The sequence below is a fragment of the Macrosteles quadrilineatus genome, unplaced genomic scaffold, assembly GCF_028750875.1.
Source record: "Macrosteles quadrilineatus isolate MER2022 unplaced genomic scaffold, UCM_ALF_1.0 Scaffold_4__1_contigs__length_99947679, whole genome shotgun sequence".
In the NCBI taxonomy this organism is placed as follows: Eukaryota; Metazoa; Arthropoda; class Insecta; order Hemiptera; family Cicadellidae; genus Macrosteles; species Macrosteles quadrilineatus.
The window spans coordinates 71,879,864-71,905,323 of record NW_026542597.1 but is presented as its reverse complement, the minus strand read 5'-3'; the positions used below and the strand labels follow the sequence as shown (position 1 = coordinate 71,905,323).

The 25,460-nt window shown below is 37.1% G+C and overlaps 1 protein-coding gene across 1 annotated transcript in view; it reads left to right on the top strand.

The window, feature by feature from the left end:
- The window catches only part of LOC128993343 (aryl hydrocarbon receptor protein 1-like), a 135,474-nt gene that overhangs the window by 43,358 nt on the left and 66,656 nt on the right, over positions 1 to 25,460 (top strand). Inside the window, exon 2 of the mRNA XM_054417183.1 lies at positions 24,004 to 24,194. Coding sequence (XP_054273158.1) covers positions 24,004 to 24,194 — 191 coding nt within the window. The remainder of the gene's footprint in view (positions 1 to 24,003; positions 24,195 to 25,460) is intronic.

Sequence of the window (25,460 nt, the reverse complement as noted above, 5' to 3'; positions counted from 1 at the left end):
TCTAATGACATACGTATACAATACCCTGTATGTCCGCACCCCCAAATAACCGACCACACGTTCGGATATTCGGGGGTCACGTGACCGGATTACGGATATTGTCTTCACGTGCAACCCTTCCTTGGGGTGAGTCAGATATACAGGGTGTGCTGTAAATCACCCCAGTGTGTCACTTTCCTATGTATCGGTAGTGATAAATTGTCGAACACGTTGACATCTATATGTTGTGTACCTTATACGTCCTCTATTTATGTAGGGGGAAACACCAAAAACATCTTCTTTTGTGTGTAAGACAAAATCGTATACAAATTTCAGTTAGTAAAAGTATTGGGTGTCAAAACGAATTAAAATATGTTTTCATTTAGTGAGTGGATTTCAACATTTCAGTTGCATTACAAAATAAGTCAACATAGTGATAATGAGTTAAATCGAATTTCCAAGTATTTTAGTGTTAATTTAATTTAAACAAAAACAAGCAGTCTTTATTTCATTTTTTGACATGGAAAAATAATAAAACATTTTCTATTTAGATTAACAAAAAGCTGGTACTCCAGCCCCATCTTCGAACGCTCTAAGGGTCCTCCACACCTTTCTTGTCCTCCTTAGACACATGCTGCTGGCCCTTAACGTCGCACAGATGGTTTTCACCCTTATCCAGTTCATCACTAAACTATATGGTTTCTTCCATTTTTCTGTTAGGCGTTCTGTCATTGCTCTGAGCAAGGTCTAAAATTCTTTGCCTAGCATTCCGTCCACAGACGTGACTAGTGGGTTATCTAAGCAATTAATTTAAATGCTCTGCCTCTAAGGCCAGATTAAGTGCCTTCATAAATTAATTGCTAGGAATATAAACTTATTGGCAATCCCATTTATGTATGAGGATTGTATGAATTATTTTAGTAAGGAAAATGATCTTCACCCACTTAGTCTAACTTTGAGGACAAGCCAGTAAAATTAAATACATATCCTTAGAATGTAGCCTATATTAAAAAGTGTTAATGGTGATGTTTGGAAAAAGATTACTACCTACACTTTATAGACAATTGAAAAATGTTGTTCACATTCGGTGATTGCCTAAAATGACATTCAAAATAAAAATAACAACACACTAAATTATTAAATTAGAAACTATGTTTTCTGTTATACTGTAGGTTCCGAGGCTTCCTATAGTCTGTATCATGGAACCTGTCTCCTGGTCCTTCGTCTACCTGATTACATCGATTGGACTAGTTCCTAGTTCTCAGATAGACGTGGGGTTAAGAGACAAGTTCTATCATACAAACTATAGTCTACCATCACCCTTTTCAGTAACATTAATACGCTTTCGTTTATGCGGAAACTTGCACACAGTAGTTATAGTTCCCCATAAACTCCCGTAAATCACCATATCCTGATGACGTAAGCAATATAGTGCAACTGCAGCTCGCTACTCTACATAGCAATCTGCAGTCAACACTGTTGTAGCGTGCTGAGTCAATAAACTAGCGTGCGACAGTCGCTTAGCGGACGGTGAAAGTGGCGGGAATTATTGGCGGGAATATCGGACCTTTAACTCGCAACAGAGCCGCAAGCAAACCATCTGTTATTACAGCAGGAAACCTATACTGTGCTTGTATATAGTATGGAGGCAATTTACAGTGTTTTGTTGTGAATTGTGAAATATAGAGGGAGAATGATTTGGATGTTTAAAAAGAATTGTGTATCCCATGTTTTAGGCAATTTGGTATGTTCACGGAGCTTTTTGGCCAATTACTGATTTTAATTTTTCAATTAACAAGGCTTGAAAGACAGTTAACCTTAAGTGTGTATAACAATATGTTCGGAAAGCCTACCACTAAGTACAACATTTTCGTAATCGCTACTAAAACTGGTGTTTTTTCTTGTTGTTTCAAACGATTTTTTTTATGAAAATGTTTAACAAAATTATACTGTGGTGCACATTTCTGTATTCCCCTTGTGTGCCTTGCATCCAAAAGTAACCCAATTGTTTTTAAATACCTATTTAAAAAGTGAACACATCAAAATATAATTGAAAATTTAATATTTGACTTTTAATAGTACAAGAAGTAGACTTTTCACATGATTTTCAATTTGAAGCCTGTGTTTATGAGTTGTATATTGGTTCCGATGAGTGCGCCTAAGTCGACAAAATGTTTTCTAAGAGAGAAACACACATAAGAATGTTTAAGGTATATTTTGCAATTTATGCTCTAATCATAGGTTAGAATACAAGAAAATATAGTTTACAAATACGGTGTTGAATTTAGTAAACAGTTTAAAGTTGAATAAAAGACAGAAACAATAAATTTATACACAAAAAAACCTTACAATTTTAATGTTTTTAACAAGGTACCCATGAGGATGTTGAATATATTAGTGAGTGTTTCAGTCGTTAATTTATTCCTACTAACTTGTGATCTGTGATATTGATCGAATAATTAGATAAATCGCAATCTAGACTTGCGCACAGGCTTCGGTCTAATAGGATTAGCCTACGTAGGGAACTAACGCCAGGTGGGTATGGTAGTTTGTGTCTGGAGGTTCGCATTTCGGCATGACCCTATTTTCGTAAGTGCATTAAGTTTCCCCTTTTTGGCACTCAAGTGGTTAAAACTTAAACCTAATTGGATATTTTGATGATTTCAGATTTTTTCGTTGATGAAATTCATAAATTGTTGTTTTTAAATATTTACTTGGAATTTTCTATCGAGTTTTAAGTTGGGGTGAAGATACAAAATGTTCGCAAAGTTGTTATTTTTTAAATAAAAATTGGGTTTCATGGTTTAGATTATCCTCACTAACACCAGAAAATACGTTTGGCTCTTTTTCGGTTTTAGAATTACGTGTCAAATGGCTTTTCAACAACCCAATCCCCCCAACAGCTCGGTCAGCTGTTTTGTCGTCTGTATAAAACAACTTGTTTTATTCACTAAAATAGCTGGCTGAGAGCACATAGTAAAGAAGATGTTACCGGTCGGATTCCGTTGGACAATTCAGTAGCATTTTGATAATTATATGTTCATATATTGGGTGGGCCCCATCGGTTTTAAAATCCCATTACTAAGGCAAAGTGTACCCTAGTAAGAAAAACGATTTTAACATGCAATAATTCTGAGAACAACACAAGAACAGTAAAAGCACACGTCTATAAACACATCACCGACGTAAATTTACTCAAATATCCAACACAAACCCCCGTAGTTACGATTAAACACCGCGTGTAAACCTCACAAACCACATCTCACAACACTTCCCACCGTTATTCATTCTCACATTCGCATTATGTGTCGGGCGTCGAGCAACAACACCAACACCAAACACCAAACTTACGGCCGAACAGACTCGTAAAAACTATTAAACCCGTTAATACGGTTACGAAAGAAGCCCAAAGCGGACGAGAACCGATTCCTAAATTTTAATGAGTTGCGCCCGGGCGCACACCGAAACTAGTTCTGGATGAGAAATGATCAAAATGAAATTTCGATTAGTCCGGTGTACTGTTTATGGGGCAGATTGTTTCAATTAATTTCGCCATAGAGACCGACGTGCCGCAGACACCTGCCGGGACGCAACCAGTTTCGGCCGTGTTTATACAGCGCCGTTAATAACATCAGCTGATTTATAGGCCCGGTCAGCTGTTTTGTCGTCTGTATAAAGCCATCAGCGCGCGCTGTCACCCGCCCTATCTGTCGCCGGCTTATTTTACAGCCTGTTTTACGCGGCCACCAAAGACGTTTTTAATTTTGTTTATGAACTGATATTGTGTTACTAGTGAGAGTATTGGTCTTGGTTCTTGATGGAGAGATAGCTCTTCGATACGGAGAAAGTTTTTGCGTGTGAGAAAATTGTTTTCTAGATAGATGCATAGATTGTTCGTTTTCCAGCTTAAGGCGACTCTGAACCACGGGGTCCGCATTATAGCTAAGAACATTTTTTTGTGACTGTCGGGATTTGAACCCGGTCTAAGAATTCTCACAACAACAGATTTATCGTGCTGGAACCTCTAGACAAACCAAGTTTTCATTTTGCGCCCTGTGAACATTTAAGTCGTGGTTAATATGAGCGATAAATAACTAATTTAGTAGTTTCCTGGGAGTAGTTTGTAGAACACCACAACCTTTTGTGAATAAGTATTAAGCTCGGATACTTGTAAATTGATAAGTAAGGACAATAATTTTAGGGGGAACATTGGCTTTTGACACAACACAACCTTAACCAATAGCCTGACTAAAGATGGTAAATAATCACAGCGACGCGCTCTCGTTATTGTTTTAGTAGAAAATAGTAATTGTACAACCAAACTTTTACTACAGTACTGTGACAATATGAACGTTATTGTACGCTGTCACAACACTAAGTATAGACTTATTTGACTCAATTTTGTTTAGTCTCTACAGGGATTAATTACTTTCATAAAAAGTTAATACTCGTACAAAAAAGTTATTGAGTAGTTTGCCAACACTACAATGGCCACAAACAACAACTAGACCTACTCAGTAAATTGAAATACATACTGTATAACATTGGCTGCAATAGTAATACTCAACTGAAATATTCACTCACTGACTGAAAAACTAGGAAAAGCATTATAAATACAATAGCTTGGTTGTTCTTTGAATGCTTCTGTATATTACAGGATAGTCAGCCACACCCCTTTTATTGCGTGGTTTAAATTCTCCCTAGTACCTACTTCTTGTGATTCAAAAGAAAAGTTTCCATAAAATGTTTGCTTTGAATATTTAAAAGCTCGTCAATGTCAGAAGATTCATAAACTAAAAACAACAACTTACAAAAATCTCGATTTTTCGTGTCTGATCGTGCTACCAAAATTCGTAATTTATATTTATGTCTCTAATGTGTTTCTATGTTTCTTGTGATATGTTTTTGGCCAAATTTTGACGACCTTAGATTTGAAAATGTTCCATTTGTAAATTTACAAATTACAATTCTGTGTAAATAATCATTTAACCATTGTTTGAATGCCAAATAAAACTTCTAATAAGGCTGACCACGAAAACATGCTAACGAATTTCATATTTAATATTTATGTCCCTGTATTAATGTGTTTCTTGTAACACTTTTTTGAAAATTTTGATGGTCGTAAGTGTTTTGAAAATGGAACGATGACTCTCCAGTGTTACTAACTATAGACAGTGGATTACGACATAAAGTAGGTCCACATATTAAAACATTCTCGCATTGGAGAGCTTTCTTCTCAAAAATATTTGATGGATTTTTGGATCAACACCCTAATACAAATATCTTTATTTTCACCATTCCCAACCTTTGAAATACCTCCGTTAACAAAGACTTCACCTTTAATTGAGTCACGGCGGCACCTCACAGCTGATAGAGACGTCACCCGACCAGTTTAATGCGTTTCCCGTGTACAGTTATCTGCGAGTAATTAAAAATACATTAATTAATGAATGATTTACTCGCGCGAACTACCCTGTCACAGCCACATTAACAACTCTGTTTTATCACTCGGTCATTCTGCCGAGTGTTGCGGCCATCTAGGGGCGTTATTCACAAGTCGGCAGATAGGGTAAGTGGGCAGTGAGTGGTTTTAAAATGTATCAGAAGCGTGCGAGACACGTTTTTAAGGTTGGAGGTGGTTTCGAAGGTGAATTGATAGGAACTATTGAGAAACTGGACATTGAGTCGGGAACTACTGTTCTGGAAACTTCGGTTTTAATCGGAGTGCTCCTGTAGTGTGATTTTCTAGACCGAGTTCTCCAAAAAGGAAGTTCTTCTTACTCGATTAAAAAGTCCTTTTTATAGATAGGAAGAAAAAGATACAGCGGTGTCAAAACCACCAGGGTTGGAGATTTTGAATTTGAGCATATAATTTAAAGCACTTAATCAGCTAATTTTGGGGGCCCCAATAGGCAATTTTTCGTACCCGGAATGGTAATTCATAATCACAGAAAAGACATTTCTAGTACCTGAAAAGGCAATTTCTAGTACCTGAAAAGGCAATTTCTAGTACCCAGTACCCAGAGGCACCCGAGCGGGTAATTAAGTTGTACCTAAGCATATATTCTTGAATACCGGTACCCTAGCCTAGAAGATACTAGTATCCGAAAAGGTGGAAGCGAGCTGATGTATTAGTAGTGGACTGGACTTTGATCCCAAGGTCTCGGGTTCAAATCCAGCCAATAACCAATGGGTTTTATCATTGACTATACACCTCTACGTTTTATCTACTAGCCTGAATTAATGTGTAAATAGTTCATAAAAAAATGTGGAAATAGAGGCATAAAAGTGTTAGACTACTCGTGTAGATAATATCGAATGCCCGAGTAGGTCATATTGAGTATCCGAACAGATCTTTCCGATTACCCGAACAAGTAATTTTGAGTTCCCAAACATGTACATTTCAAATACCCGAACAGGTAATTTTGAGTACCCAAACATGTACATTTCAAATACCCAAACAGGTAATGTTGAGTACCCAAACATGTACATTTCAAATACCCGAACAGGTAATTTTGAGTACCCAAACATGTACATTTCAAATACCCGAACAGGTAATTTTAAGTAGGTACCCGAACATTTCAAATACCCGAACAGGTATCAAGTCCCGAGTTCTCACTCGCAACATCTGGCCCGTCGTTACCCAACAGTTCCCGCGCCTAATTAATTAATAGTTTCCAAAAGGTGGAAGCCGGTTTCCTGGCACTCCGTCATTTCAACAGCCAAACATCTTTGCGTAATGCGCGAACAATAACTGGTGAATTAATTAGCCACAATTATAACTGTTTCGTCATCCACAGAGCAGCTCGCTGCGCTCACAAAAACAAAGAGCTGGGAGATACCATCGCCCTATTGTTTCCGGTTCCGCTAGTAAAGCTCGGCTTTAATGTTCTATATAAATTATGAAAGCTATCAGATACTGTGTTGAGCATAATCTGGTAGCGGTTTGTGGAATTTGAAAGTAGGAACGTATCTCATAATTACCAGAGCTGTGAGGTTCACGGCTTGTGTGTGGTTAGAACGCGAGAATTCTGTGCTAGGAGTCTGAGTTCTACTTCACCTATTACCTATGGCAAAATCTGGTTGTCAAAGCTCACCTATGGATAATTTTGAGTAAAGAGAAGTCCTATCTAATAGGTAAGGAGAATTGCTCTAGCATTGGAGACCTCATTCTAAAAGAACATTCGGTGATTTCAAATCTTCCTTTCCCAAAACTAAATAGAAAATTTGAAAAGCATAAATTGTGGTTATCCTTCCTTAAATGTCTCATGTAGCTATTAATTATAGATGTGATGTCTACTAAAGTATCCACAATGATTTTATACAATTTTTGAACAAATGCTCTTCATCTAATATGATTTAAAAAATTGCCATCACCAACACTAGCAACCATTCAAATAAACTCAAGGTATTTCTTTACATTTATCAGAGTTTTCTACCATGTATAAATCCCAGAGCCAAAGGAGACACCTTTTGAACATCTGCTCTTCAAATCTCATACAAAACCTTACTTTACCCTCACACAGCACAAGTAACCATCCACTAAACTCGAGGATATTACTTAACACAGTACTTTCCCATGTATCCAGAGCCTAAGGAGACGTAGTTTGATACACTTTTTGAACATCTGTTCTTCAAATCTCATACAAAACCTTACTTCACCATCACACAGCACAAACCATCCACTAAACTCTCAAGGACATTACATTTAACGCAGTACTTTCCCATGTATCCAGAGCCAAAGGAGACGTAGTTTGATACACTTTTTGAACAGCTGTTCTTCAAATCTCCTACAAAACCATCACACATAACAAGTAACCATCCACTAAACCCTCAATGACTACATTTAACACAGTACTTTCCCATGTATCCAGAGCCAAAGGAGATGTAGTTTGATACACCTTTTGAACAGCTGCTCTTAAAATCTCATAAAATACCTCGCTATACAATCACACAGCACAAATAACCATCTACTAAACTCTCAAGGATATAACATTTATCAAAGTACTTTCCCAAGTATAAATCCCAGAGGGACGTAGATGATACACTTTTTGAACAGCTGTTCTTCAAATCTCCTACAAAACCATCACACATAACATGTAACCATCCACTAAACCCTAAAGGACATTACATTTAACGCAGTACTTTCCCATGTATCCAGAGCCAAAGGAGACGTAGTTTGATACACTTTTTGAACAGCTGTTCTTCAAATCTCCTACAAAACCATCACACATAACATGTAACCATCCACTAAACCCTCAAGGACATAACATTTAACACAGTACTTTCCCATGTATCCTGAGCCAAAGGAGACGTAGTTTGATACACTTTTTGAACAGCTGTTCTTCAAATCTACAATACCTTGCTTTACCACCACATATCACTGACCATCCACTAAACTCTCAAGGATATTACAGTACTTTCCCATGTATCTAGAGCCAAAGGAGACGTAGTTTAAGAAACTTTTTATACAGCTGTTCTTCAAATCTCATACAAAACCATCACACATAACAAGTAACCATCCACTAAACCCTAAACGATATTACATTTCACGCAGTACTTTCCTTTGTATACAGAGCCAAAGGAGACGTAGAAGACACTTTTTGAACAGCTGTTCTTCAAATCTCATACAAAACCTTACTTTACCATCACACAGCACAAGTAGACATCCACTAAACCCTCAAGGACATAACATATATCAAAGTACTCCCCCGTGTATAAATCCCGGAGGCAACGGAGACGTTGTTTTATCAATACAGCTCTCGTCGTCTGCTGCCAATTATTTCCCGCGAACTCTTAATGTTTTCTAAAAGACTCGCTCGTTATCAGATGCGACCGCGGCCGGTTTCACAGCTGTTTAATTTAGTCTCGGACTTGGTAATGAAACAAATCGCACTATCGCAGAAGTTTTCGAATAGTAATGCGGTTTAACGTACACGTAATGCAATATTTATGGTGGCTTTTCTTTTGAAAGTTCAAATTTTGTGTGTAAACAGGTATGGTTTTATACTCCAGTTATGCAGTTGTAAGCTACTGCATGGGTTTAATGAAATTACATTTTTAACAACGTTTCTATAGGGTAGGTATTTTCAAAATAGTAATACGGTTTAGAGACATGCAGTGATGTATTTCTAGTGGACTTTCCTTGAACACTATACAATAGTTTAAATTTTGTAGTGTTCGTGTAACAGGTCAGGGTTTGTGTTTTTAATAACCTGGGTGGGTTTTTAATAACCATTGACAATTTAAACTTAAGATTTTAGCGAATTTCCCATATAGGGAATAAGCTATTACCGTAGTATTCATGGTAAGACCTGGACCCGGGACCGATTTTTTTTTCGTTTTGAGGTCCCTAGAGGCCAAAAACACCATCCGTTCAAATTCATATACATATATATATATATACAGGGTTAGTAAAAAGTGTGGAGACCCCCTGTTATTTTTTTAACGGCCCATACTAGAAAAACTAAACTCAGCACACCTTTATGGCATGTTATGAAGTACTTTTTGGGCATAACCGTCACTTGGTGTACATCCCCAAAATGGGGGATTTTGGGGGAAACTAAAAAATTTCAAATACAAAGACCCATCGGGTGACCCCTCATTTTGAAGGTCCAGGTAAAAGAAAACCAAAAACGCAAACTAGAGGTCTTTATCTCAATCCAGTAAAAAATGGCAACCAATTGAAATTCTCAGAAGTTGAATTTAACTTGCAGCTTTCCAAGTCTGGAGATCCCCTGTAAATTTTGTATCGGCTCACACTAGGAAAATTAAACTCTACACACCTTTTTGGCATGTTATGAAGTACTTTTTAAGCCTAATAGCCACTTGCTTACCAAATCCAAAATGGGGGATTTTGGGGGAAACTCAAAAGTTTTTAATGATAAGCCCCATCAAGTGACCCCTCGTTTTGAAGGTCCTGGTAAAAGAAAACTAACAACGCAAACTAGAGGTTTCTATCTCAATTCAGTAAAAAATGGAAGGTGATTGAAATCTTTAAAATCGGAAATAACTTGCAATTTTATATTGAACTGGCTGCCATATTTTACTGTGTTAAGATAGAGACCTATAATTTGTGTTGTTAGTTTTCTTTTATTATGACCTTCAAAATGAGGGGTCACTCAATGGGGCTTATCATTAAAAAATTTTGAGTTTCCCCCAAAATCCCCCATTTTGGGTTTGGGAACTTATGAGAATTTCAATCGGCTGCCATTTTGTACTGAACTGAGATAGAGACCTCTAGTTTGCGTTGTTGGTTTTCTTTTACCAGGACCTTCAAAATGAGGGGTCACTCGATGGGTCTTTGTATTTGAAATTTTTTAGTTTTCCCCAAAATCCCCCATTTTGGGGATGAACACCAAGTGGCGGTTATGCCCAAAAAGTACTTCATAACATGCCATAATGGTGTGCCGAGTTTAGTTTTTCTAGTATGGGCATTTAAAAAAATAACAGGGGGTCTCCACACTTTTTACTAACCCTGTATATTTATATATATATGTGTCCGTTAGCGCGATAACTCGAGCAAAAATGATCCGATTTTGATTAAATTTGGTACCTACGTTTATTCGAACGAGTTCGCGAACCAGCATGATCGGACCATGGGAACGGGGGTTTATGGGGGGTTTTATGGGGTAAAAATGGGGTTTTCCCATTTTTGACCCAAAAAACATCAAATTTTGCAATTTCTTTCTAAACTATTTTGTAGAGCTTAAAAAAACAAATAATTTAGTATATTGAAGCGTTATAATGCGCCTAATGGTTACGGAGAAAATTCCAAAAAAATTGCAAATTTAAAATTCCCATGTTATTCTTATGGAGAATAAGTAAACTGTTGTAGTTTGCTTGTTTATTAACATATTTTGCCCAAATTTGGAACATGTTTTTATTTCTTACTAACAATTAACATTTTACATAAAAAAACACTTTTACCCTCCCTGTTGCAGAAAACCTAAGTATGTGTTAAACTGATTCTATTTAAATAAGGATAAATGTGATATTTTTAAGGAGACATTTTAGTGTAAATCCAATCAGGCAAATGGAAATTCGCTTAGTCTGCAGGTTTGCTGCGGCGGGGGTATTTTTACTAGTACGAGTTAACGTTTAGTGATAGTATGTATACGGCATACATATCGTAGAGCTATGCCATTATTTCGATTAAAATTTATTACTAAGTATGCTTTTGATTTCAACAAATGTAGTTTGAAATACACATGGTATGTTTGCCTGCATTTGAAAACTTGAAACATGGTAGGTTTATAATATGCATGTTTTCGTCTTCAAGCAAAGCAGTTTTTACTACTGTATTCTTTAAAATTTAATTTACAAACTTTTTGCATTAAGTTTGGTTTTGGAATCAAGCAGAAAGATAACAAACCCATAAAACATAAATACAGTACCAAGACTGTGTTACAAAGTGAAAACCCTCTATTTTAACTTCTTAAGTTATTATACACACAAAGGTTAAAACTTGTTAATACTTCAATTCAAGTTTGAATTCAGAATCCAAGATTAAAATAACTTTGAACACTTTTATAGGGACGATGTATGGATATTGGAATCACAATGGGGGGGGGGGGGTTATTTCATCCTCCGATGAATATAACACAGTTCAGTATACGTTTTGTAAATATATTAGAATTACATTTATTATATCACGATGTGTTTTGAAAATATATACAATTTTTTATTTTTAATAAAAGTATATTTTGAATTTTTGTGGAGGCTTTTGACATGTTGTGATAAGAATTAACAGTACTGCTAAAAATTTAACTGGATACACTTAAAATGCGATCAAAATTAATAATTAATTATTGTGAGAATGTTTTTTACAAGCTTCCTTTATTAACACTATACATCTCCTATAACTCTCTTAAACTCTTGACTAGACTTTATGCACTCTTTTGAAGCCTATCATGAAGCCAGGATTCAAGTAAAATGGAATGAATTCACCTATGTAGCTTACGAAGGTGCTTTAATATTAAATTCCGTTATTCATTTAACAAGTTTTACAACACATTTCCTGTAAATTAAACGATAAACGAAAAACACATTAAATATTCTTCGAGAAAGTGACTGATGTCGATTAATATTCAATTGCGGAAGCATTAAAAACAAAGGTCTGTAAAAAGTTAAAACAATGAAACCGGTAAAGGGAGCGGAACTTGATAATTCGGTGGACGCATTAGGCACCTGTCATTAGGCTAATTATCGTGTCAATTACCAGAATTATCGTGTCGATTACGAGAATTACCCCGCCACTGTGGGTATTTTGGTAAGCCTGGCGCGTACTCGATGCAATTAACGCATCAAAATTCATTAACTTGAAATAAACACAGTTTCCTGCAAAAGCTGTGTTAACGAGTTCAATTAAAATGTGTAAATGCAATGTGTTGGTTAATTTGGAATTTCTTGTGAAAAAGAAATTATGAGAGCAATAAAGGATCGTTGGAAGGAAATGTTATACTACTTTCATAGATCAAATTAAAAATATCTTTGTTGTAAACATCTGAAGCTTAAAAATTGTGTAAACACTTTTTGAAACATCCCCACAACAGAAACAGGTAGCTACCTTAACAAATTTCATGCTAACTTAATTAGGTACTGAGGTCAGTAAACAAATGATACAAACCTAGAGTGCTCATGAATTATATTTTCCTACTAATAAAGTGATTCTTACTGATTGCCAAAACAATCCTCCAAGTCTAATTTGCATTTGATATAAAGAGTGATAACTCTAAATCAATAAATTAAATATTTACACAAATTTATAATTGAAACTGATTGCAATCAGTTATGACTCAATCGTGCGTGATACCGAATAACGGATTAAAACCTCAATAATAATACCAGCTAGTCCTATGTATGAACATGCTATGTGTAATACTGTAGTAAAATCACACCACCCCCAATATAACTAACTATAATAATCCCTGCGAAATTACAGCTACGGCTACAAACGTTGAAAGAACCCCCAACATTTCTCCGCTATAGGGAGAAAGTACAAAAGGTAGAAGGTAAAACTAAATCAATTGATCCCCGACCCGAGCGCTGGTAATGGTCCAGCATTAGTCCATTTCATTCCCGGTGGGGGCGACGTTAAAGCTGGGGGGGGGGGGCAATACAGCAAAGTGGAACCCGCGTCCCCCCGAGCCGCTTATGAGTCAGGCGCATTAAGCAAAATTACTGTGGGGCTGGGGGGATGGGGGTAAGATTTAGAAACGGTGGGCGGACCTCGGCGCGCCCTCAAAACAACATTGATCGCGACATTACGGCTATATGGAAATTACATTTCAAACAACAAAATAATTTCACCCCTGTGTTTCCCGCGGCCATTTTGTAAAGTTCTTTTTATAGGGTTGTGCAATGGGGTTGTAAAGCTACAGTGTGTTTTTATGTTAACTAGGTTGTTACGATTTAGGGGTAGTTAAGTTGTTGAGTGTGAGTATTAGATGTGTATTGCAAAAATCCAAATAATGAGACATTCTTTATTATTGTGCAACATACTCCCCTGTAGATGATTTGTATTTTGTTTATGTGCGGTACAACCCACAAGTGCATTATTTTACGAACATTAAGTTACTACGCACACTTTCAGACTATAATGTATAACTATTGTCAGCCCTTTAGCATACAGCAAAGCGTCAAGTACTCGCCATGCAGGTGATTTTTAAAGTAGGATCATTGACTATTGGTTACTGTAGGATGATAGGCCTTCTTTTGGTGCATTCCTAGGTTGATAACTGAAATTTAAGTCAATGACAACAATTACATCTCAAAATCGATATAGCTACGATATTCAGTGATGTAGCCCGAAATCCATGCAGTGCAGTGTCTGTACTGAAATTCCCTTTGATCATTGATATCTTGAATGACTAAACAAACTTATACTAACACCTTTCTTTTTGTAAAATCAGAAGCTTGTTTCTTTTGGTGATTTACGTTGTAGACTAGGCTCTTCTCTGTCGACGAACTATTTCCCCCCTTATTTTAGGGATAATTTTATGATTTGTGCTTTACTATCTGGTTATAAAAGGACGATCTATTCATAATTGATCATAATTGGGTCGTTTTATTTGGTCAAAACATTTTTGAATAACTGAAATAACAAGCAACCGATTGTAAACAAAACCACGGCCCTAAACGAATTGGAGCTTACATTAAAATTGTCTCCATATGATCCACAAGGATGTCCAAAATACAAGGGTTGAGATTAATCTATGATATGATGTTTAACATTTTTGTTCAGGATAAATTATAAAGTTAGAATGAATTACAGTTTATATCTTCGATTCCTTTACCCTTTGTATAAAAATAAGTACTTTAGCCCCTATGTGTTAAAATAGCGTGCTTCGCTACATTATAACAAAACATATTGTGACAAATCAAAAGAAGATACATAGCTGTGCTCCAATAACTACATAGAGAAATAACTATGACTTGAACATCTATATTCTATATACTTATTTAATACGCAAGCAGGTATTTTGTGACAATTACTCCTCCGAAACTACTGAACCGATTGTCATGTTTTTGGTGTCATTGGAAAGAGCGTAGCGTGAAGTTGTGCAGGAAACTTTCTTTTTAGGGAAATAATGAGAGAGTGAGGCCCTGGAGCCCTTTAAAGTTTCTTATTTCTCCATAAGATTAACATGGGAAACAAAAATTGTTATAAAAACTCCAGCTGTTGTCAGAAATCAAAAGTGAGAAGAAGAGCATAGGTTAATTGTAAACAGTCAATAAGTTTGCTAATAAAACAGCTTGCTACAAATATTTGCTGACTTGGTTGAAGTTCGTTTTAAAATAACGCCTGTAATACTTAGCAATTGCTCGAATTCGAGCAACAGGGACACTAGTTAAATAAAATAATCAACCTCGTTAACACTTCAAGTACATACTGACCATTCAGATGAAAAACATGCAACTTTCCCAATGGTATGCCTCAGATCACCTGTAAACAAAAGCCCAGCCTACAAGATAATTTTCTTTCAAGTAAACTCTAGTTTCCAATCCGCTCCCACGGAGACGTCGGACAATGGACCTCTAATAGTAGAGCGATCCCCGTCACTCAATGTTTCCGTCTAAACTGTCCAAGCTATCATTAACTTTGATTATAATTATTTGTTACGCGTTAGACTTGGACCGGCTCCCACAACTATCATTCAAAAGTAGATTAGCGACCTAGCCGCCTCAACATGTGACGGTGGTGATGGCTGTAGCAGGTTGTGTGGTTGTTGGTGGTTGTGTGGTTGTGTGGTTGGAAGGTGGTTAAGGTGGTTGAGACAGTTGGAAGGTGGTTGAGACGGTTGGAAGGTGGTTAAGACAGTTGGGAGGTGGTTGAGACGGTTGGAATGTGGTTGAGACGGTTGGAAGGTGGTTGAGACGGTTGGGAGGTGGTTGAGATGGTTGGTAGTTATCGAGATGATTGGAGGGAGGGTGGTTGGGATGGGTGGAAAGTGGTTGAGACGGTTGGAATGTGGTTGAGACGGTTGGGAGGTGGTTGAGATGGTTGGTAGTTATCGAGATGATTGGAGGGAGGGTGGTTGGGATGGGTGGAAGGTGGTTTAGATGATTTGAAGGTGGGTGAGAGAATGGTAGTCGGTTGTGATCATGTGAATGACGGTGGTGGTGTCTGAAGTACGATTGTGCGGTTGCTGGTGGATTTGTGGGTAGAAGGTGGTTGAGATTGTTCCAAAGTGAGAATCCACCACATGGCTGGTAGTTGGTTGAGGTGGTTGAAATGATTAGTAGTTGTTGAGAGGGTTGAGATAGTTGGAAGGTGGTTGAGACGGTTGGAAGGTGATTGAGATGATTCGAGGGTAGTCGAGAGGGTTGGTAGTTGGTTGTGAACATCTGGAGGACGGGATTCATGTTAAGTACGGTTTGTTTTTTTTTCTGGCGATTTTGTGGTTAGAGCTGGTCGAGGTGGTTATCAATTGTTGATATGGTTAGTTTGCTGTGTTTTTGAGAACATTTATATAGGTGATGAAGTCTCCGATGTTTTTGTGGTTGGGAGGTGCTGGAGAGTGTTTGTCATTGCCTTGTATGTTTGTGAAGATGATTATGGCGCTAGAGATATAACGTTCGTTGTATCATAATCCTAAATGTTTGTAAACTATAATATTCCAGATCGTGTTCACGTTGAAACCCATCTTACAAAATATTATCGTCACAAACCCTTGGTAAACGATAGTAATGCCGTGAGGCCTCTGTCCTGGAGGCTGGTTTCAAATTTTGTCAATCATAATATGCGGGGTTTAGCTGCAAAAAATTGATCCGAGCAGTCGGAGCTAATCAAAAGCTCAAAGTTCACAAATTTATTAAACAGAAGAAGGAATCAAATACGAGGAAAGGTTTCTCAGTAATGTACATTATATTGTTCCCTCTACCATCACCCATATAAAATCAATACTGTACCACTTATTAATATTTTTGATATTTTTTTTGCAGTAATAATCTAGAATAAACCAAATCATACGTCAAATATTAAGCGGTTCCCACCAATTGAGCACAGCTGTTTATGTTACTTTCCAGCGGGCAAACAATGGTTCATATAACATTGTTGCACAACTGCGGAAGCGGCCATCTTGATCATACACAACAAATGCACTCGATCCCAGGTCCGGGCCGAGCACTCTCATAATTTAATCATACTGTATCCACGTTGAAACCGATCTTTTAAAATAACATTTGATAGCCTTTTTGTTAGGGTTAGCTGTTTTGTTGGTGGATATATTTGTACATTGTACTGAAATGAAATGAAATGAAATGTCTTTATTGCTTTTAACATCATATAACATGCATTGCAATCGTCAAAATACTTAGATTATAAAATAAGTAGCATATCATACAGTGCAAACCATGCAAAAAAAAGTACTTTCATGATTGGCAAATTAAATATTGAATCAAGTTGTAGGTAATTCAAATCAAATCATGTATTGACACAAAATCGATTACTAAATCTCTGAATAACTCCCGAACAACGTTCATCTCTCTCTATTTGATTAACAACAAACAATATTTTCCCACCGGGAAGTCCGAGCTGTTCTCATTGAACCGATATTTCGCCACAGAGATGCAATAAATAGCTAGTTGCAACGATAATGATTGTATTAAACTGTTGGAATAGCTCGGAGCGATAAACCGCAATACATTAAGTATTGACTCCAGACAGGTTTACAACTCTCGTGAACAGCGATAAGTCACGATGGATCCATCACGTTTGTCGAGCGGAGTGTGACTGCTCGAAATCGAGCATCCTTGTCATTGACTTGAGATGCTGGAGAAGATCTAAATGACTAAATGGGCCAGCTAAAACTTGTTGATTCATATAGTCTGTGAGATGCTGTCTTCGAACCTGGAGGTCTACGTGGGTATACAGAGTTAGGAGACAGGTTCCATCATGCAAAGTATAGTTGAATAAGCCTCTCAGAGTGCCATTGTTGGAATTGCATTTTTCTTTGATTTTCACATGATAGAGATGTCACAGAATATTATATAGATTCCAATAAGTTAACCTTTCAGTTTGGAGTCAGAAAATATTGGCGTGATAAGGAAAAAAGAGTATTTTACCTCAGCACACTCTATCGGTAGATCAATTGGATCGATGGATAATTTGTGAAGAAGTCGGTCAGTCGGTAGAGCTCGGTAGCGGTCAGGTCTTTGAGCACAGGCAATATAATACACTTTAATATAGGTTTCCGTCGTCTTTGCTTTGAGGCTCATGTGGACAGCCCATGTGATTGTTGCAATCAGCTCTTTAACAATGATGTTCTAAATGTGTTGGGAATATGTTCTAGGTTTGAGTTGGTGGTAAACTAGGGGAAAAGTGTATCTGTGTCACCGTTTTAAAATAGATCACAGTTTCTAATTCTTATAAGAAGACATAACACAACATCAGATTAATACCTTATGAAAGTTAGAAAATAATAATATTATAAATAAATACAAATGAAGAGATTTACTTTTTTGTGAACTACACGCCTTTATTACTCTTCCAAAATAATGCAAAAAGTATTACTAAAAAAACCTTGTGTTTCCATTTTGAACAGTTGAAGATTTATTTTCTGTATACATAAGTAAAAAGTGTATACTTTTACTCAACTCAAAACCTTAAACCATTAAGTAAACACGTTTTTATTTCCAACTCCTAACCTAACAACATCTATGAGTACTTTTATTTATCGCTTGTTAAGATACCCAACACTAAATCAACCACCAAAGGAACAACAATATAAATAAAACTTCAAAACACCCTAAGACCTCATAACCTATACATAACCTCAAAGACCCGTTACAACCCATATGCTCACACATAGTTAGCGTTGCCGGAAGTAGGAACTATTTGATTGGCGGAGTGATGTCTGTTGTCGGTGCCACTGACATGATTACATAGGGGCTGAGCAGAAGGGTTGCGCCAATTATAAACGAGTTAGCCACAATTGGGCCGAGTTTTTCAGAGGTAAAAAGTCCGACAGGACGGCGGGAGAACTGTTTTCTGGAAAGTTTGTCGTTTGTATCCGAGTCCAAGGTAAGGTTTGTGGTTGCAGCTGTGGTCAACCACTGGTCTTTAGTGTATTTGATCGCATTCATGTTATACAAGTTGGCTGTAGAGCAACAAGAATGCTCAGTGATATAGTTAACAGCTTGTTACAAAATGATTGTACACATTTTACTGAATTTTTCATGTTTCAAATACTTTATTTACGTCATTGTCATTTATTACCTGGAAACGGCTCAAACCCTGGTCTTTATAACACTGAGATAGCACCTTTAATTGAAAGCATAACGATTAATAACATCTGGGTCCGTAACAGAACTCGCCAAGAATTGAACTAGCAACCTCCGGGTTTGAAGGCGAGCACTATAAACACTTGGCTTACCAGAAAGCTATGTTACTGATGTGCATTTTTGTTTAAGTTTAATTCACAATGAGTTCATTAATTGAATCACAAAATAATATACTCCGTTCAAACAGCCGTGGCACCTGACGGATTAGGACACCCCATGGAAACCCTTGGGGCCTCCTAATCCCTCAGGTGCCACGGCTGTTTGAACGCACTATAATCATACTGATCTTACTACCGTACCTATTTAACGACGATGTTATTTTCAATGGGCACGCCAGTGCCATTTTCGATTACAGAAACACAAATGCTTTTGAAGAAAAGTTTTTTAAACCCATCAACATTTTTGTGGGTCCAACCCGAACCCGCACCAAAGTTGTTCGGATATCAAATCAAATTGTTAGTGGATAAATACGCCAATTTCAACAGTCTTAAGTTAAATGTTTGTGAACATAGCGCACGAAGATACACGATTTAAATGTCATTTTGACTATTTTTTAGGACAAAACACATGGTTACGTTAGATGAATTGGATGGATAAGATGTGCTTTCTAAATAATGTTCATGGGTGTTTGGGTAACTTTACCAACAAAGACCCTGAAGAGAATCTAAGATGTCTAGATAACAATTGTGAATTGCTTAAATTGTTTTACTCATATTTCTCCCTACTCAATTTCTATGCAAGCAAAGTGAATTTATAGTTGGAGTAGTTTCTATACCCACGACATAGCTGTAACCAGCTACTGTTTATGCATTCACGGTTCAAGGCGTACCCTCTAGGATGCCTTCAATTAAATAATTTAAACTTGTATTTTTGAATCAAATTGTTCATAATAGTTTAATTACCGAGTTCAGAAACATTTCAATCAAGACGTCTTCTTTAATTGTCGTTGTTAGGGAGAGTAACAGCGAAACGAGTGGAATGACTTCACTGGACCTGAATTTACGACTGAGAATTAAGACATTTGATGGAGATAACGGGAACAATGAATATGAGGTAGGTAGTAACTCTGTTATGTACAACAGTCTCAATGTTATTATGGGAGGTTGGGAGCGAGCCGGTCTAGTGGCAGAGTGCAGGAGTTCGGTCCACGAGGCCCCGGGTTCAAATCCCGCTAATCCCCAAAAGATTTTCATTCAAATTTAGTTAAAATGCAATCCAAGTTCACCTTTATCAGTTGATGTTATCAGTAACCAGCTGTTACCCACGGGCTTCAACCCGTTTGACTTCAAAGTATTATAAAAAACTATTGATTGGTTAAGTTAAGATGAAAATAAACAAAACAGAATACAGCATTACAAACAAATAATCACACCAGATTTTAATAAGGTAATAAATAATTGAAAGAAAAACATACAAACAAGAACAGCTGAGGTATTTTTAACATTATGTATATGGAAAGTTCCCTTTGGAAAGCAACTAAGACCTTAAAGGGCAATTTATGAAAAAATGGATAATTTTGCGCAAGGTTTCTCGTCATGACGAACATTTTAAGTATATGGTTTATGGGGGTGTGACTTGTAGTTTTCTCAAAAGTTCATGGGTACTTTTGCCTTTATATATAGATTTCTAGTTACACTTTGTAACAAATAATTGGAACTTGTTGCAATTCTCTGGAATGGAATCAGCGGATCCTTGAGACTTTAAACTTTATGTTAGCGTACTGTTAGAATGAAATAAATCAAATTAGCTAAGCTTTTGACTTTAAAAACCACATGATAATGTATCTTTCAATAAAAGGTTTAATCAAAAACTTGAGTTACTGCAAGTAGACAGAATACTTACATATCAATCAATAAGTCACCGGTTTAAGCCATAGAGAAGTCAGTAGCTTTTTGATGGTTCCAAATTGGAACCAGTCACACACAAATGACTTCGCTGTCTTCGTGATAAAAATAGTCTTGGTAGAACCCTATAAAATTCCATCTCTAGTGAGTCCAGACGTTCGGAAAACACCAATAACCAACATGACAACACTACAATGACGTAGCAAACAAAGACCCCCAACAGCAAATTTAAGACTCAAACAAACACAAATTCCCAATGAACCCGAGATACCATCTCGGTGGAATCCCTTGTCAAAGACAACAATCAGATCGAAGCTGTCATTCAGTTATAAACGAGCCAATGACGTGAGCGCTACGGCATCAATGGGCCATTCATGCCCAGCCACGCACGATACTACGATACAACTCTACTATTCGTGAGGAGGACCATTTACTCTGCGATGAATTAAAAATGTCTGCGGCACGAACCTCAAGACAGCCTCAGCAAGGTAAAAACATGCAACTCTTCAAGGTCGCCAACCGGAAGTCTCTCGAATGGAACGGTCCAAACTGCGACTGTAGAAGTTGATGTAGGTGCGAAGTCAAAGTGGAATTTGGCTGAAATAAAATTTTGTGTGTACGAAATGTGCAAAATATGAATAGTGTTTACATTTCACAAAAATCTGGGTGTTCAGTGGACGTACACAATTTCGATTGGTAATTGGCTGTAATTGCACTCTTAACTTTGTGGGTGATGATTTCACTGTAAAAAGTTTGTTTGATAAAATCATGATTTAATTGTTAAGGACATTACTTGTTGAGGTATTGTGCTACCTAAGCAATGTTTGTTATCGATTTTTTTAGAAGATTTGAGAAGGTGGTTCATCTTCAAAGACTACCCTTGGCAAGCCGACGGTGACAGACGTGTTAAGATAGATCAGATAGTTGGTATCCTGCCTTATTAGACATACATGACTTACTAGCCCAAGACGTATAGCTACAACCCTGTTCGGAAAGTGAACAATATCTTATACAATACACTCTAGAGTCATTTTAAATTCAAAGTATTTAGGTTATGTTCAAACTGCTACCTCCGTATCATGTTGAACTTGTAAAAGTTCAAGTTTTGATTTACCCATTAGTTTGCATTGTTACACACCTACTTTTGATTTAACATCAATGGTTTTCTTTGAAACAAGGACATGAAAGTGACAAAGCCTAGAATTGCATCAACCAAAGACGTCACAGTGGTGGACTTTCACAAAGGGTAATTGAGTGTTGTTGAATTGTGTATGATGTATGTGCTTGTGTGTGTGTGTTGTGTGGGAGCGAGCTGTCGTGCTCTGAAAAGTACACTAATTAAACATCAAATGGCAGAACGATTCATACACTGACTAATTCCCTGTCAGACTCAGTCCGTTTCTCTCTTTCCCTCATTCCATTAATGTACATTCTACATTATTTTGCTGAAACACATGTTCAGTGTAGTTTTCTAAGTAGACCTAGATAAAACATACTCCCTTAGGAATTAAACTGAGAAAAATCATATTGTAAATGTTTTGATCCATTAATTTTGGTAAAAAAGTTGTTATGTTTCGTTGTTTAGTTGGGAGAACTTGTATAACTATAAATTAATGTAATCTAAGTTTTTAGTAAATTTCACTTTTTTACCATACTTTGAAATTGGGTCCAATTTCAATTTTGAAATAGAGGTTACTGTATATTTCAGCTTAAGTTCTTAATATTGTCTTAAATAAAATACTATCTTGAACAACCTGAACCAGTAGCAGAATAAGAATAAATATGTCCCTTGCAATTTCATAACACAAGGAAAACTTTAGTAGGCCTACCATCATTGACTTAGAGACTCAAGTTTTGATATGTTTTTACTTTCGGTTACGTTAAAATGAGCCAATATCGACAAATTATTTCTTTTATATTTAATTGTAAAATGTATAGTGTGTGCTGTTCTTTTTGGTTATATTTTATACAACCTTATATTATTGGATGACCAATTGTCTACAAATGAATAATTATAGTTTCCAAAAATACTTACCATAGTTGAGTTATGTTTGAAGTTGAACATTACGACATTCCTAGATCACAGGATAGATCTAGAAAGAAATATCATTTCAGTCTTTGCTTTTGAAAGTTGTTCTAATTCAATTGTAAAACATGATTCGATGAGGAGAACATGTTGAAATTCCTCAAAAATTGTCACTTTTCCTTCATAAATCCATCAAAATAGAAACGTTTTGTTCCAGTTTATCCTTTGACTCTTTTAACATTGCAATAAGCTCAGCCATCACGATACTTGTGAACGCAAGAATATTTTCTCGCTCGATTCCTAGCCAATCCCTCAAGTCGCCCCACGCACTCTGTCTTTGACAGACACCTATCATCCACTGTCGATAACTTCACTGGTTTTTGCACCTTGTTCATTACGATTTAACGACTTCGCGGGTTAAATGGCGATTAACCCCGACACCTTCACCCATCCGTCTCCTTTATTTCCAAACACTCCGATTCTTGTTTATGACCAATTTGTGAACCAAATGACTACTTACGCCAGTAGCGTCGATAACTTGGCCGTAACGACTCTGGAAAATTAATGTTTTATGTGTCTAGTCGGAGCAGATCGTTTAGAAAAGCCGACGAGTCTTATTAGAGAGACGTCAACTGTATCTGAGTCGTTGCTTGATTTTTGTCGAATTTATCAAAGGTAACCCCAACTGGTTCGATTTCGATAGTAGGTTTTTCACGAAATGAGTCTACCGCGTAGTTAGATGTGTCAAAGACGATTTGACCATCTTTCTATGTACCAACGTTGGTACCAACGCACATATCTTTAGAGGCAATATTATTTCTACAGAACGTTAAATATTGAGCTTTGCTGACATGTTTGATGGTGGTCTATGAACGCGATCAGCAAATTGTAAACAAATCAGAATTAATCTTATGGTTCATACAGGGATGTTCATTGCAAACTAAATTCAACTTTCTTCACACTATACTCAAAATTTTTCTGGTTTGCTGAATCTTGTGCATGTTTCTTATAGAGTTTTGCTCTGCGACTTTGGCTGCGATTACATCTAAAGATAGTTGTAATTAAATATTACTGTTGACAAAATAAAAAAAGTGCTGCACCTTTTCTGTCCAAAAGAGCTTTCTTCATGAGTCTAAAACTGATTGGTACAACCTGTTGAATCTTCAATTACTACAACTCTTTTTGCAAAAAATTTGTTGGCTTCTTGATGACTCCAAAGTAGATTGCAATATTGTTTTGGTCCTTGTGCTAACTGGATTTATTTTTTAATCAATTAGTTTGTTTCCTTTGACTACACAAAAGTTGATTGGCATTTCTTGTTGATTCTAGCATTGGAACCTTTTGTTGATTGACATTTCTTTTCAACAGTTTGAAACCGCCGCCCAAGGACGGGGTGACGAAGAGCAACCCCAGCAAGCGCCACAGAGAGCGCCTCAACGCCGAACTGGACACCCTGGCAAACCTGCTGCCCTTCGAGCAGAACATCCTCAGCAAACTGGACCGACTCAGCATTCTGAGGCTCTCCGTCAGCTACCTGCGCACCAAGAGTTACTTTCAAGGTGAGTCAAATGGAAAAGTGAGGATGAAAGCTCTAGAAGTCATTCAAATTAGCGATGAGGTTTTTAAGACCAATGAGTGTGTGTGTGCAATTTGTTCGATGCAATAAGTGAGGTAAATTAAAATATACTACGCACGTCATAAAGAAGGCTCTTGAAGGAAAAGACATTTTGAAATTCTCCGTTGGCTGGTAGGAATAAGCGCATGTTGCTTGGGCCTTTTAGAAACGTAAATGTCTACCTTCGAATCTCACTCAACTCAGAATAAGTCACTGGAGGTCTTCAATGTACAATTGAATTTGAATTGAACCTGGCAATGCAATTGAATGTTTGAAGTTACAAGGTGAGTTTGAGGTACAAGGGTTTTTTCATAAACTATCAATTCAAGCATAAATGGTACTCCTACGGTTTCTACCAACGAAAAACTTGTCAGACTTAATCTTTGAAGTATAGTTTCACTAGTCATCTTCCTTCTCAGACTCTCATTGTATTGTATTGTTATTTCCTGTTGATACTCTCTATAATCCCCTTTTTTTGTGTATCTGTAATTAAGGTTGCAATTATGTTTTCTCTAATGATTTTGTTTACTCTAACGATACTTGTACGCAAAGCTTAATATCGGCTTTAACTTGCTGTCAAAAGTAAAGGATTTTTGTCTAGATTCGTCGTATACTTAAAATGTTTGATTACACCAGTCCCAATTGTTGACGACACTTATTATACAATTGAAGAGAGTTTTTTATAGCTCAATGTTCTCACTAACAATAGGTATTTCCTTGTGGGTTTTAGTTGTTGAATTTGTGATAAGGATTACCATTCAAGTTGACTTTAACTGTAGCTGTATGCATAACCACCACCTCTAATGAAGATCGAAACCTTTCTGTCAAAGTTTGCCCGAGGTTTTGAGGCAGTTGAACACTCCTTGTGTCTTCCCTTATCAACACATCGTCTGCTATTCCCAGATTCCCGTGAGCCACGACTAGGTGTTGGCGTAGGAGTTTCATTAACTGTGAGAATGGCTGCATCTGATACAGCACGGTAGCGGATAATTGTCCCACTGGTGTAATTGATTTCACCTATGTACGGGCGCAGCAATCGCGGCCTCATCTCTCGATATATGGCCTCGCCTCGGCAACTAATTATTCAGCCAGTTCGCAGAATTGTCGCGATCCCATCGGCAGACTCTCGCCTCGTATTGTCGCTTTAATTGTTCCTCCCGCGTCCGATTTACACCTACTTGCTGCCTGATGCCGTCAGCAATCGGCACAT